General features: G+C 27.8%; 3 protein-coding genes across 13 annotated transcripts in view; 2 read left to right on the top strand and 1 right to left on the bottom strand.

Annotated features, from left to right (window-relative positions):
- Positions 1 to 122: 122 nt before the first annotated feature.
- Positions 123 to 12,577, bottom strand: part of LOC126899242 (delta(24)-sterol reductase-like) — a 42,830-nt gene continuing 30,375 nt past the window's right edge. For 2 of the 10 annotated variants that reach the window (XM_050673877.1, XM_050673878.1), the window contains exons 3-9: positions 3,618 to 3,723; positions 3,445 to 3,563; positions 1,811 to 2,071; positions 1,432 to 1,581; positions 734 to 931; positions 493 to 671; positions 126 to 433 (exon numbers count right to left, since the gene is read on the bottom strand). In XM_050673877.1, the coding sequence (XP_050529834.1) occupies positions 280 to 433; positions 493 to 671; positions 734 to 931; positions 1,432 to 1,581; positions 1,811 to 2,071; positions 3,445 to 3,563; positions 3,618 to 3,723 (1,167 nt within the window). In that variant the 3' untranslated portion in view covers positions 126 to 279. Of the gene's footprint in view, positions 434 to 492; positions 672 to 733; positions 932 to 1,431; positions 1,582 to 1,810; positions 2,072 to 3,444; positions 3,564 to 3,617; positions 3,724 to 4,360; positions 4,517 to 4,581; positions 4,779 to 6,141; positions 6,362 to 12,577 lie in introns of those variants that run through there. The other 8 variants (XM_050673869.1, XM_050673868.1, XM_050673874.1 and 5 more) reach the window with 8 other exon arrangements.
- The window catches only part of LOC126899239 (uncharacterized protein PF3D7_1223600-like), a 41,570-nt gene continuing 34,176 nt past the window's right edge, over positions 5,184 to 12,577 (top strand). The window contains exon 1 of the transcript XR_007702525.1: positions 5,184 to 5,423. The gene's annotated coding sequence lies outside the window, so the exon portion shown is untranslated. The remainder of the gene's footprint in view (positions 5,424 to 12,577) is intronic.
- LOC126899240 (uncharacterized protein PF3D7_1223600-like) lies at positions 6,928 to 9,447 on the top strand. Of its 2 annotated transcripts, none has more exons than XM_050673862.1 (2): positions 6,928 to 8,268; positions 8,680 to 9,447. In XM_050673862.1, the coding sequence occupies exons 1-2, from the start codon at positions 6,966 to 6,968 to the stop codon at positions 8,931 to 8,933; spliced, it is 1,557 nt and encodes a 518-aa protein (XP_050529819.1). In that variant the 5' UTR covers positions 6,928 to 6,965; the 3' UTR covers positions 8,934 to 9,447. The 2 variants fall into 2 exon arrangements, with proteins under 2 accessions (XP_050529819.1, XP_050529818.1); XM_050673861.1 differs by having other exon boundaries at positions 6,928 to 8,331.

Raw genomic sequence — 12,577 nt, 5'->3', positions numbered from 1 at the left:
AATCGTACTTCATCTTAAACATTTTTTTCAATAAAATAGAAAATCAAATTTAAAACTTATATTTATAAAATTCTCTATATATTTTTTAATAAATAATATTAACATAATACAAATACAATTTTTGCATTATAAAAATTAAATATAGTATAGTTAACTCTTATATGAGATATCTTTTAAACCATAACATTTTTGATTTGTTTTAACTTACACATTATTTTTTAAATTTGCTATAAATTTAATAAATTTCAAAACTTGAAAAATAATAAAAACGTGTTATTTTTAGTTTCTGGCTGATTTATTTACTTTGTCATATAATTCTGGTAGATTATACTCACAATTAAGTTTCTGTCTAAGCTTATTGTATAAATTATGATTAAACATTAACTTGAATTCGTTCAAAGTCAAATTGGTCGAATTGTATAACATTTTATATCTAAATAAGTTTTGAAAAAAAAAATAATTTTTTGTTAAAATTTTATAAAATTATCTTACCCTTTAAGTTTTATTAATGAAAGCTCTAGATTTCTACTGGTGGTATTGGAGTTGAATTCGTGTACATTAGTAAAACCATACAATCCAACATCAACATACATTTTTTCTTCATTTGAATGTGAATGTATCAGCCCATTTCCAGGGCGTAAAATTACTGGGCATATCCAAATAGGGAATATCTATAATTACTTAAAAATATTATATTTTAAAGTATATTATGTCATGTAAATTTTGACCATACATTTAGATTATTTTTGGTAAGCTTTATTGTTTCAGCTATACTTGACAATGGAACTATGAAGTCATCAACAAAATGCTTTTTCCTGTATATTCTCTTGATTATATCAGTTTGAGTTAGTTTAAGTAGTGATATTTTTGGTGGCATTGACCATCCCAACAAAACACGAAAAATCGGATGGTTACTAAATGGTATTATGTCCTTTAAAAATAGGCACGTACATTTTATTAATTTTTAATCATTAACTTAATATGGAGTTTTTCTATACAATTATTACCATTAATAACTTAATTTATTTAGAAATAAACATTTATTAAAACCATAGTAAAGCACCAAGTCCGGTGCTCTTTAGCTTTTTAATACATGTAAGTTAAATTGTGTGATATATGGGCTTCCAAACGACGAGACTTTAGCTTCGTCTCAGGACTACGTGCTAAGTCGTATCCATTATGGACTTAGTGTAGAGGAGTCAGGATGGTTGGTCTCTAGTCTAGGTGTTTACGGAATCCGTTCTGGAAAGGAAGGAGAATGTGAAACTTCAAAGACAAAAACAGCCCCAGATCTCGTGGCAGGGAGACATAAGGCGCTGGTTAAATCCGGTACCTTAAGGAAGAGAAAGATCATCCCAACCAGTCCTGAAGTAATACTTAACGGCAATTTCGGGACACACTAAGTCGCAGAAGAAAAAAAAAACCATTTACCTTTATCTGCCAAAAAAGACAGCTTTCATGTCTAAAATAATAATCCTGCAGTGGAATGAATTCTTTTTTTTCGTTAGTTTCGAGAAATGATTCGACATATTTAAAAAACCATGGTTTATAGAACCTTCCTATTTTGTTAATAACAATTCCCTGTAAATAAATGTAATAATATTTTTAAAGAAAATAAAAGAAAGTCTTTGTGTGTTAAATAAGTGACTAGTTGAAATGATATTAAAGCATAATTATTATAAAAAAATTTTGCGCTTTAGCGTTTAAGGAACAAGTATTCCGTTTAATAAATATAATTATTATTTAAGCTCTCCATATTAAGTTTCAACGTATCTTTTTGGTAATTCTTCGGTAAAAATCAGTAAAAAACCTCTTTATTTTTTTCATTGGTCATTTGTCCTGTTATCAATACACTTTCAGTTTGGCTAAACATTAAAATTTCAACAAAATCATTGTCATTTTCTACTTCGTGTGCTAAGGTTTTTTCTAACTGCTCTGTAGACCCAATAATTGGATGATACTTCAATAAAACATAATTTTTCGCTGGTATTATCTTCATTTCAACCGCAGTTAAAAATCCTAATGTACCATACGAACAAGGTATACATTCAAATAGCTCAGCATTTTCAGTCTATGACAGAAAATATAAAAAAAATAGATTAAGAATGATACTCTAGACTCTAGAGTATTAGTAAGTGCCCTAGAGTCTAAAACAAGAATAAGTTGAGGGGCACTGACATAACTTGAACTTATTTTAATGTAGAATTTATAAGAATCAGTAATTTTTTATTGTATAAGCTAATTGAACATGTAATTGGTCATTTTAAATAATATAGTCGACTCCCGTATGTAAAATGATAGTAAAAGTACTAAATGAATTCTGATAAATGGATCACTCTGTACCTTATATACCTTCGAACTACCGAAAAATCTCGATATGCTGTTCGATTAAGATAGATGATAAAAAAATGGCCCATTAGAATTATTAATTTTTTAGAACAAACTTTTAAAATTAAGTCACTAGCCAAAAATTAAATTAATTCAAAGCTATTATATCGATAAATAAATAAATTTTTTAGATTAATGGTCGGGTTAAATATACGACCATGATGTTTCGAAATTGAAAATAAAACTTTTAATTTAATTTGTTTAGCACAGTTAGACATTTGGTTCAATTCTTGGGGGGGTGCTAGAATAATTATTCTAATTAAAGTGACCCTCATTCCCTGTTATTCTTACCACGATATTTCATTACTTGCATAAATCAATAATAATTCATAATAAAATACTTTTAAAAATAATTGATATTACCTTTATTTCAACAAAATATATCTATTTTTATCAGCAACTATATTCAATATAGCATTGCTGATAACATTTTTTACAAAATCTTTTTCTATAAACACAACAGTAATATAATACTGAACCTATCTTCAATGAATTAAAGTATAATAGATAACAAGATTGATTAAAATTATTTATAATCAAATTTTATAACCGTTACTATAACATTCGGGATAATGCTTCAATTCCAGGGGGCTAAACACCCCCTTCGCGATGACAACTTGTGCTATATAAATTGATTTTTTGAAACATTTTTTATCTATATTGTGTTTAATTCACATTATGCTTTATTAAAAATTATCTTAAGACGCTCTTCTTATAAATTTCTTATGCATACATAGCATTTTTTTCACTAAACTGCTTAAACGTTCTTACCAAGAAACANATAGCATTTTTTTCACTAAACTGCATAAACGTTCTTACCAAGAAACATTGTTTTACGTTATCAAAAAATAAGTATTATAATCAAGATTGTCTCTTTTGTCGATATTTCATATCTATATTACATAACACTATATCAATAAAAATAATAATATTACATTTAGCTCACTCTTTTATTTCATTTTAATATAGAATTTCTTACTTATAAAAAAAAAACGAAATCAAGCCACACCATGTACGTAATATTTATACCACATCAAAAAAATAATACATTATTACCTTCGAACAGGTCATCAAGTCTCCATTGCCAGTTACAATTTCATAACGAGTACACACATTATGGAAAAATCCATATTTGTGGGATGATGTTTCCAATCCAGTTCCCATAATAATACCGCCTATGAAGAAATTTGTTAATAAAAATGTTTTTTCACGTGACAATTTATTACTACCTATAGTTAAATCTCTTAGATCAGCAACTATTGGCAATGTCCACCCAAAACGGATTAATTCTGGAACTAAACGACCAAAAGTAATGCCAGGTTCTACTTGAACTGTCTAAATACGTCATCAAATTAAAATATTATTTAAAAACAATATTAATTTTATTAGTAATAAATTTGTTACTAACAATTCATTTTGTTAAAATTATATCACATATAATAATATAATACTGTAATGGTTACAAAAAAACTGTCAAAACAAAGCTCAATATTTATAATAATTTATTTAAAAATTCATATTTTTCATTAGTTGACTTTAACTTTAAGTTGCTGTAACTTTTTTATTATTTAACCGCTCAATTTTTTTTTTACATATTTTTCATCAGCGTGAAAAATTAAATTAAATAAAAAAAAATTTGAAAAAGGGTGTTCTGTAAAGTAATTTTATATCGTATTTCTTTCGCCCCATCCATATTTTATAATTCGGAACAACCTGTACAACTTGTTTATAAAAATAAGTAAGGAATTTCCCATTCTAAAAGTGACTAAGCCATATTATGTCTAGGGCCGCTGCTATAAATCGGGGGGCTTTGTGCGAAACAATTTTGCAGGTTTCTTAATGTTTTTTTTTTTAAGGAATCTTTATTTAAGTTATCGACTAAGTTTACAGAGCTCTTTAAAGCGCAGTCATTCTAAATGACCAAAGATCAATTATAATAATATATAAAAATAAAAAATCATGCAAAGCTTACTTCATTTTTTACATCAATTGAGAGTACGTTGTTCAAATGGACGTCAATATTGTACATATATTTTTTGTAAAGCATATTGTCCAAGGATAAACACTTCCAGCTGGGTCTGGAAGTACACATCATAAGGTTAGGTGCCTTTTCATTTCTTCGTTTGATCTAAATAATATTCATTGTTTTTATAAATTATCAATTATATTTTGATTCGTTTTCATCCTACATACTTGTTGCTGAATTTTTTTAACGTTATCGTTGTGATGTCCACTATCGTAACGAGCTCCACCAAATGTTTCCCATATTGACCATGCCTTACCCAAAATTGTGCATGGCAATACAAATAAACATACAAACACCCATCGATAATTAAATAAAAAGTTTTCCAAAAAAATTTCAATATCCATAATAACACCTTTTAAACCAACTATTTAAAAAAAAAATCTTTTAAAATATCTGTAAAGTTTTCTGATCGTAATTTTTAAACGAATATTTTAACTTTAAAACTTTCCTTAAATCTACAAATCACTAACAGACTACCTAACAGTTATCATTCTCAGACAACAATTCAAGTATTACACTAAAACTCTTATTGAATCAGATTGAAAATATCGAACAATAACTATCGAAGTACTCGATAGTTATTCAATGACTATTCACATACTTAAGAAAATTTTCGATTATTCTATTTGAAGACTTTGATAAAATATTCAACAAGTAGAAAAAAAAATTATTTAAATAGTACACATTTCATAATAAAAGGTTTCAATAATAATTTGATCATTCCACAGTAATTAACTTATTCCAAAGTGTTAATCACTAATTCTGATACAGATTAAGTTCCTATCAGTAGAGTAGATATTGAATAGTTTGAGTTATAACTTATAACAGCTATTTGAATGTCATTGAATACTATCAATAAAGTCAAGTAGATATAATACATTATATACATTAAGTTCCATGGTATAAATATTCAGACAGATTTAACACTATCTTTTTGGTTTTTTTCTAACATTTTAAAGATGTTTGGTATTATTAACTCAATATTTTAAACTATATTTTCAACTGTATCGTAAGTACATTTAAATTTAAAACTATATATAATTAATTTTTGTTTTTATCATATAAATTTGAATACTTGTATTATAAATCATTCAATAAAAAATTCAGTTAACAATAGTGCAACTAGTGAGAAAGTTGGCAAAGTGATACTTGGGAACTCCTGAGGCATTTTTCTAATTTTTAGCATTGTATTGCTTTTATTATGTTTTTATCTCTGTTGCCTTGTGTATACAGTTTTTACTGGACCACTACTGCTCAATTATACGCCAAAGAACCTAAAAGTATCGACTCTATACTAATTTTTTAAAGGAGGTCGAAGTGTCATATAAATAACTCTTTTTAAAAACTAAAAACTGTAAATCAAAACAGACTGACCATTATAATTCACTGGAGGCTATCGTAAATGGTGTCACATCAACACCGTCACGAAAATTGCGAAATAATATTTATTTGCACAATCCAAATTATTTTTTATTATTATTACTTATTATTAAAAAATAAGTATTTACATATTAAAAAATAATTAAGAACAAAAAAAAATTGTTTAAAATTAAAACTGATTTTGATTATTAATATGTTAAACATAAAGAAAATGACATATTTAACATAGTTCAAATTTCAAAGTTATTCTTCTCAATTCAAGAGAAGCAAACAAATTTAAATAAGTTTAACTTCATAGTCTATGTCAATTAGATTTATGTAATATTTATGAAATTCAGTGTACTCACCTTGTAAAGTATTTTAAAATAAATTAAAATACAAAAATAGTAAAAAAATTGTCGCGGTCGCATCGCATTTCCAGTGTTACCGACGGATGGCGATCGCGGCGCTCCCTCTTCGCGTCCGACAGAGTGCGCTTTGCACGGTGACCAACGGGCGGTATGAACCGGTTGCTCGGGCGCTGGACAAGAAAAAATGACACAGACTGATATTTCAATTATCGTTTTTTGATCTGACACGTCGACCTTTACTAAGGAACGGAAGATATCTTTTATTAATTTACTTAACTGTGTAATTAAGATTATTGTTTCGTTGTGTAATAAAAACGCTATTGCTTTATTAATTATTATTATTATATTTACTACTCTGTTTTCATCAAAATGTCTTCTCAGCTAAAATTGATTGGCGTTAACCAATCTAACGGTTGAAAAATATTTATACATACATAAATATATTAAACAGCAATAATAATTATTATATTAAGAAAAAAAAATTAATATTATCATGTTTTGAAAATATCTACTTGGATAACTAGAGTTCTGAAAACACTAGTTATTGACAGAGTTAAAAATACGATTTCAGTATTTCAATTTAACTTTTAGTATATATATATAATAATTCCGTCAGTTGAGTAAACAGTTAAGTTAAACATATTGTATGCTAAATACGTATACTTATACATATTAATAATAACTATATTTTTCTAATGATTAATTAATCAATTACATTAAAAAAAAAATCTTATAAATAATATTCAACATTTTTTTTAGTATTGAATTTCTTTTTAAGTTATACTTATAAAGGATTCAACTTAATATAAATAAGTGGCAAAATGAAAAACTTTTTACTTTTTATTTTTATATTGTACTTAATAACAAGCTTAAGTTATCAACAAATAAATTTACAGTGCTCCTATGTTTGTTATTTTCTAAATTTTTTTAACCATAATGAAAGATTTTTATTAGAATTCGAAAAAAAAAAAGATTATATTACAATCGAAAATATTATGACCTATGGCAAGGCACTACAAACACACGGTAAAGTAATTATGATATTTTTGGATGACTTGATAAACAAACATAGAACTATGTGTCCTTTAATTTTGATCACGATAAATATGTACTTCAATAATGTTTCTGAAACTTTAAATATGATTGCTCAAAACGATGACGGGGGGAAAAATGATGCTGAAAAATTATTAAAAGGCTATAAAATTATACATTTTACAGTTAAAGAACAACTAGAAATGAAACTTAATAAATATTGTTGTAATATACCAATTGATGATTATATGGTTAGTTGCAAACCTCCTATCAGTGAAAATGAATATACTATTACTAATTTAATCAACAAAAATAATGATCTCAAAGATAGCGTACTGACGAAGTTTAATTTATCAGAAGACAGGAATTCATACGAAATTTTCCATCCGAAAAATATTCTGTTTTACGATTTAATGACTCCACAGATTATTTACAACAAAAATAATACTATAAAAATAGATAATAGTCAACATATAGAATTAAATTTACTTCGATTTACACCACTTAAATTCTCAAACCGTACTAGCTTAACTATACAAGATGTATTTGAATATATGAAATATAATTTTTATTCTTTAGACGTTATAAAATATATCAAAATGGTAATTATAGCTTCGTTTCGACCAATAGCTATTCTTATTCGCAACTTCATAACCTTAATTCATGTTGCATCTTCAAAAAATTCAAATAGTGTGACATCTTGGATAAAAAATCATTTAATTGGCATGGGTCACATAATAATAAAATATATAAAAAAATTCGATACTCTAGGTCTGTTCAATCATAATAAGTCATTTCTGAGATACAAGATCTTAAAAAGATTTATTAAAGCCTTAAACAATTACACTAATTATAAAAAGTTATCCGAAATTGATATTGAATATAATAATAAATTAATTAAAGTACTTTCGAATTTCTTTATCAAAAACAAATTATACTTTACAACTAATATAGTTCTAAGCAATGAAAATATTAATAAAAATAATGTTGATGAAATTAAAAATCAATTAGAAAAAATAATCCAAAAAGTTGGTATCTATATGAACGATTTGCAAAAATGGAGTAACCATATTAATTTAATTAAAGACAAATGTAGTTCAATTTGGTTTTATAATAATATTAAAATTAATCATTTTATTACTTCTAAAGTTTTAGGTAAGTGTAAATACAGTTCTTTTTTTATTCTTTATATTATGCATATACAATATCTGCTATCTATTAAACAAAAAATTGTTGAGTCCCTCCTATATCAACGCTATGCTCATAATATAGGACACAAGAAAACATTTAAAATAAGATAATTGAAACAAAGTAGTTTGGCACCTGAAAATATCAATTTAGCTCTTCAAATTGTATGAAATAATTTTTACACATAATTTTTTCTAAAGATTTATATTTTTAATAGTTTAGAAATATTTCATTTCAAAATTTCTACTATCATGTTCATTTAAGCAATTATTTATATTTTGTGTACTTTTTTAATCCTTATTTTATTTATTTCAGATAGTATTTGTAGGTCTGAAACACATTCTGAAATATACAATGCTAGTACGAATGATATCAATAAAATTGATATAGGATTTTATGAAGACGTGGAAGATGATTATAATTATTATTGGAAGATTATTACAGAAATTAACTCAAAAGAGTTAAAAGATGATCATAATAAAAGTGAAAATGATATAAATGACTCTCTTAAAGATCAATCAAATAATAATCTTCTCTGTATGTTTCATTATTTGCCGTACAACGAGTAAAATGAAACTATTAAAATTTGTTTTATAATGTAAATTGTATATTGTCATACTTATTTGCAAAGATTTTATTTTTTCCTTTTTATTATGCAACATTATTCTTTTAACGCTAGTCACTCAATATCTAATTTTTTAATTCATCCATTATTCCTTATTAAGAAGTTAACTTTATTTTTAAATAACAAAATAAATATTTCATTATTTTTTAAATTAAAATATAATTTAATTGAGAAAAAATACTAGGTGATAACAACTTTTGAGCTACTATTGTTAATTATTACCATTTTATAAATATTGACTTATGGTGAGGCATATACACATATCAATATACAGAAATGCAAATTAATAATATTATATCATATTTTGAATCACTTAATGTATTTTAATTAATTAATTTACAACGGCTTCCATTTTTATATTGCCTAAAGACAAAATGTTTAATATTTACAAGAGTATTGATATTAACAAATAATTTAAAAATGCATTTATTTATTTTAAAAACCTAACCACAGTCTTATGTAAATGATTTCTATACAAAATATATAATATATATATTGAGATTTTTTACGTGTGATTATTGTAATATCTATAAAAATATAAGACATTATTTATAACATATTTTTAAAAGATTAAAAATAATAACAATTAACTAAATTACCAATAAAAATATAAGTTATTTATAAAAATAACTGGACATAATTAACTAGTTTATTTAATAAATAAACATCTAATTAAGAAATTGAATACCCAAACTGTTACTATTTATAGTTATACTATTTATGACAAACAATGTCGGAAATATGCTTACCNTACTACACAAATAATGTCGGAAATATGCTTATCTAAGCGTCTGGTAGACGATGATAACATTCATAGAAATTATAATGTCATAACGACAGATGTTGTCTTTGTTCTCATAAAATGTGTAGGCGTGAAAAAAGACAACGTTGCCATTTTTCTCATAAAATGGATACAACAATGGCCATTAATATATTGTAACATCTTTGGAAATATGCTTACCTAAGCGTCTGGCATCCGATGATAAGATTCACACGACAATAATCATTACTATGCGGCGACCTCTTTGATGTTTGAAATGTGCTGACCTAAGCGTCTGGTTACCCATGATAAATTTCTTAGAATTTATTATGCCATAACGACGGACGTTGTCTTTGTTCTTATAAAATGTAGACGGTAATGTGGATTATAATATGGCGGTACCTTTGATGTTTGAAATATGCATAGCTATGCGTCTGATAGGCAATGATAAAAATTCTTAGAAAAAGCAATTATTTTTCGTAAAATGTTGACGGTAATGTGGGATTATAATATGGCGGTTGGTTTCAAGTTAAGTTTCATTACCCCTTCGCTCATTACGACATGTTGAGGAAATCCCCCTCCCCTGACTTAGGTTAGTTTCATTGGGTTTCACACATTGTGCGCACCTCACCCCCTATTGTCTTAATAGAGTTTGTTACAAATCGTTCAAGGAATAGTCAAGTGTGGTGGCGGCGGTCGCTACTTGACGTACACTATTTCAATGTAATGTATACATTAAATGATAAACGCAGTGAAGACTCGGGGGTGCTGGTAGTGGGGGTGCGACTTTAAATGTAATACCTCTAGTTATAGGTATAAAAAAATTGTCAAATTAAATATAATAAAATAAAATGCAATACATATATTATTATTTTAAAGGCGCAGTACAAAATAATAATAATAATAGCGATTATACTATTATAACAACCGATACATAGTTAATTCTAAAAATATATTACCCATTATAGTAATTATATTAATTATATAATTAATAGTAATATACTAATATTAACGAGATGTTTTTCTAAGCATCTGGTGGTAGGCAATGATAAAATACTATGTAAAAAATAAAAATGCAGACGCCTATGAACGTTATAATATGGCGGTACCTTTGATGTTGGAAATATGCTTAGCTAAGCGTCTGGTTACCCATGATAAATTTCTTAGAATTTATAATGCCAAAACGACAGACGTTGTCTTTGTTCTAATAAAATGTAGACGGTAATGTGGATTATAATATGGCGGTTGCTTTGATGTTTGAAATATGCTTAGCTATGCGTCTGGTAGCCAATAGTAAAATTGTTATAATTTATTTATTATATACATTCTATAGATGTGCGACAAATTAGTATAAGTCTTGTTTCATCACCACCCATTATAGGTTAGTTTAATTCAAGATTCATTACCCCTTCCTATGTAGGAATTGTTAACAGACACCCCTGCGGCGTTAATATTATGCAATTGAATTACACTATTTCAATGTAATGTGTACGCTTATCAGTGAACGTTATCAGTTTCGTTATCAGTTCACATGAGGTTTACCTTACCTTCCAGTAGATGACATCGTAGGAGGAGACAACCATATGGCTACCTACCCCACCACTGACATGAAGTTATAATGCGCATGCGCACTTTTAACCGCCATTTTGATTGATCTTAACATCCCTACCTAAGTCATCTATTACCTCCACCATTGTGGTATCACGCCTCCTCCTTACCCCCACCATCATAGGACCAAACCTCCCCTTACCCCATCTATGATAAGACCACGCCTCCTCCTTTCCCCCACCATCATAAGACCACGCCTCCCTTACCCCCACCCTCCTAAATCCAGTCCTTCCTTACCACCACCATCGAAAGACCACGCCCACTGTGTGACCTTGGCATTATCCCCACCATCGAGAAACCACGCCCACTATATGACCTTGGCATTATCCCCATCATCGAGAGACCACGTCCACTATATGACCTTGACATTACCCCCCACCATCGAGAGACCACGCCCACTGTGTNCTTGACATTACCCCCCACCATCGAGAGACCACGCCCACTGTGTGACACGCCCCTCCCCCCGACCACGTCCACCCACCGGTAGGGTGGGTTGGTGAAGGGGTGAGGCGGGGGGGCCGCAGAACTCTCTATTTTACCCTACTTATAGTTTTTAAATTTAATATGAAATTGTGATGTATGCTATGATGTATGGTTCATTGTGTTGGGCGGTATTGAATTTACTATGATGTGTTTTTTTTTTTTTTGGTACCACTTTTTCTCAGCTCTCACCGAAGGGATTTTTTCAATTATACGTCAAAAGATCACAAATCGTACCTAGTCGAAGACATTACCCTCAAAAATTGAAAAAATTTCCTTCGTTCCCCGTCAATGGGGGAAACCTCCAAAAAAATTACAAATTTAAAAATCATTAATTTTTGACATTTTTTTTACTTAAAACAGCCATAACTTATCACATACTTACAGTATATTTATCAGAAAAACTCATTATTTTTTTGTTTTTTTATCGTAATAGAACACTTAAATAGAAATCATAATATCATTTCTAAGTAATATTTGGTATTTAAAAAGATTCTACAATTGAAATATCCAGAACTGAATTAATTTTAATGATTTACTTAAACTAAAAAAAAAAAAGTTATTATTTTGAATCCCTCTTGTGGGCAGGTAAAGGGTTAGATTTATAAAAATAAACCAAATGATAGAAAAGACATGCATCTAAATAAAAAAAAAAACGATAGCACAGTGGGGTCGAGGCACAGTGTGGACGAGGCATAGAGGGGACAAGTATAGATGATATCTGACAGTGATTAAAATCA

The sequence above is a fragment of the Daktulosphaira vitifoliae genome, unplaced genomic scaffold (genome assembly GCF_025091365.1).
Source record: "Daktulosphaira vitifoliae isolate Bord-2020 unplaced genomic scaffold, ASM2509136v1 Scaffold_2, whole genome shotgun sequence".
NCBI lineage: Eukaryota > Metazoa > Arthropoda > Insecta > Hemiptera > Phylloxeridae > Daktulosphaira > Daktulosphaira vitifoliae.
This window is presented reverse-complemented; position numbering and strand designations above follow the sequence as displayed.

Excerpts from the sequence above, each read along its gene's own strand:
- LOC126899240 (XM_050673861.1), top strand. The coding sequence starts at position 6,966 with ATGAAAAACTTTTTACTTTTTATTTTTATATTGTACTTAATAACAAGC. Across the intron at positions 8,332-8,679 it reads TATTACTTCTAAAGTTTTAG|ATAGTATTTGTAGGTCTGAA; the intron begins GTAAGTGTAAAT and ends TATTTATTTCAG.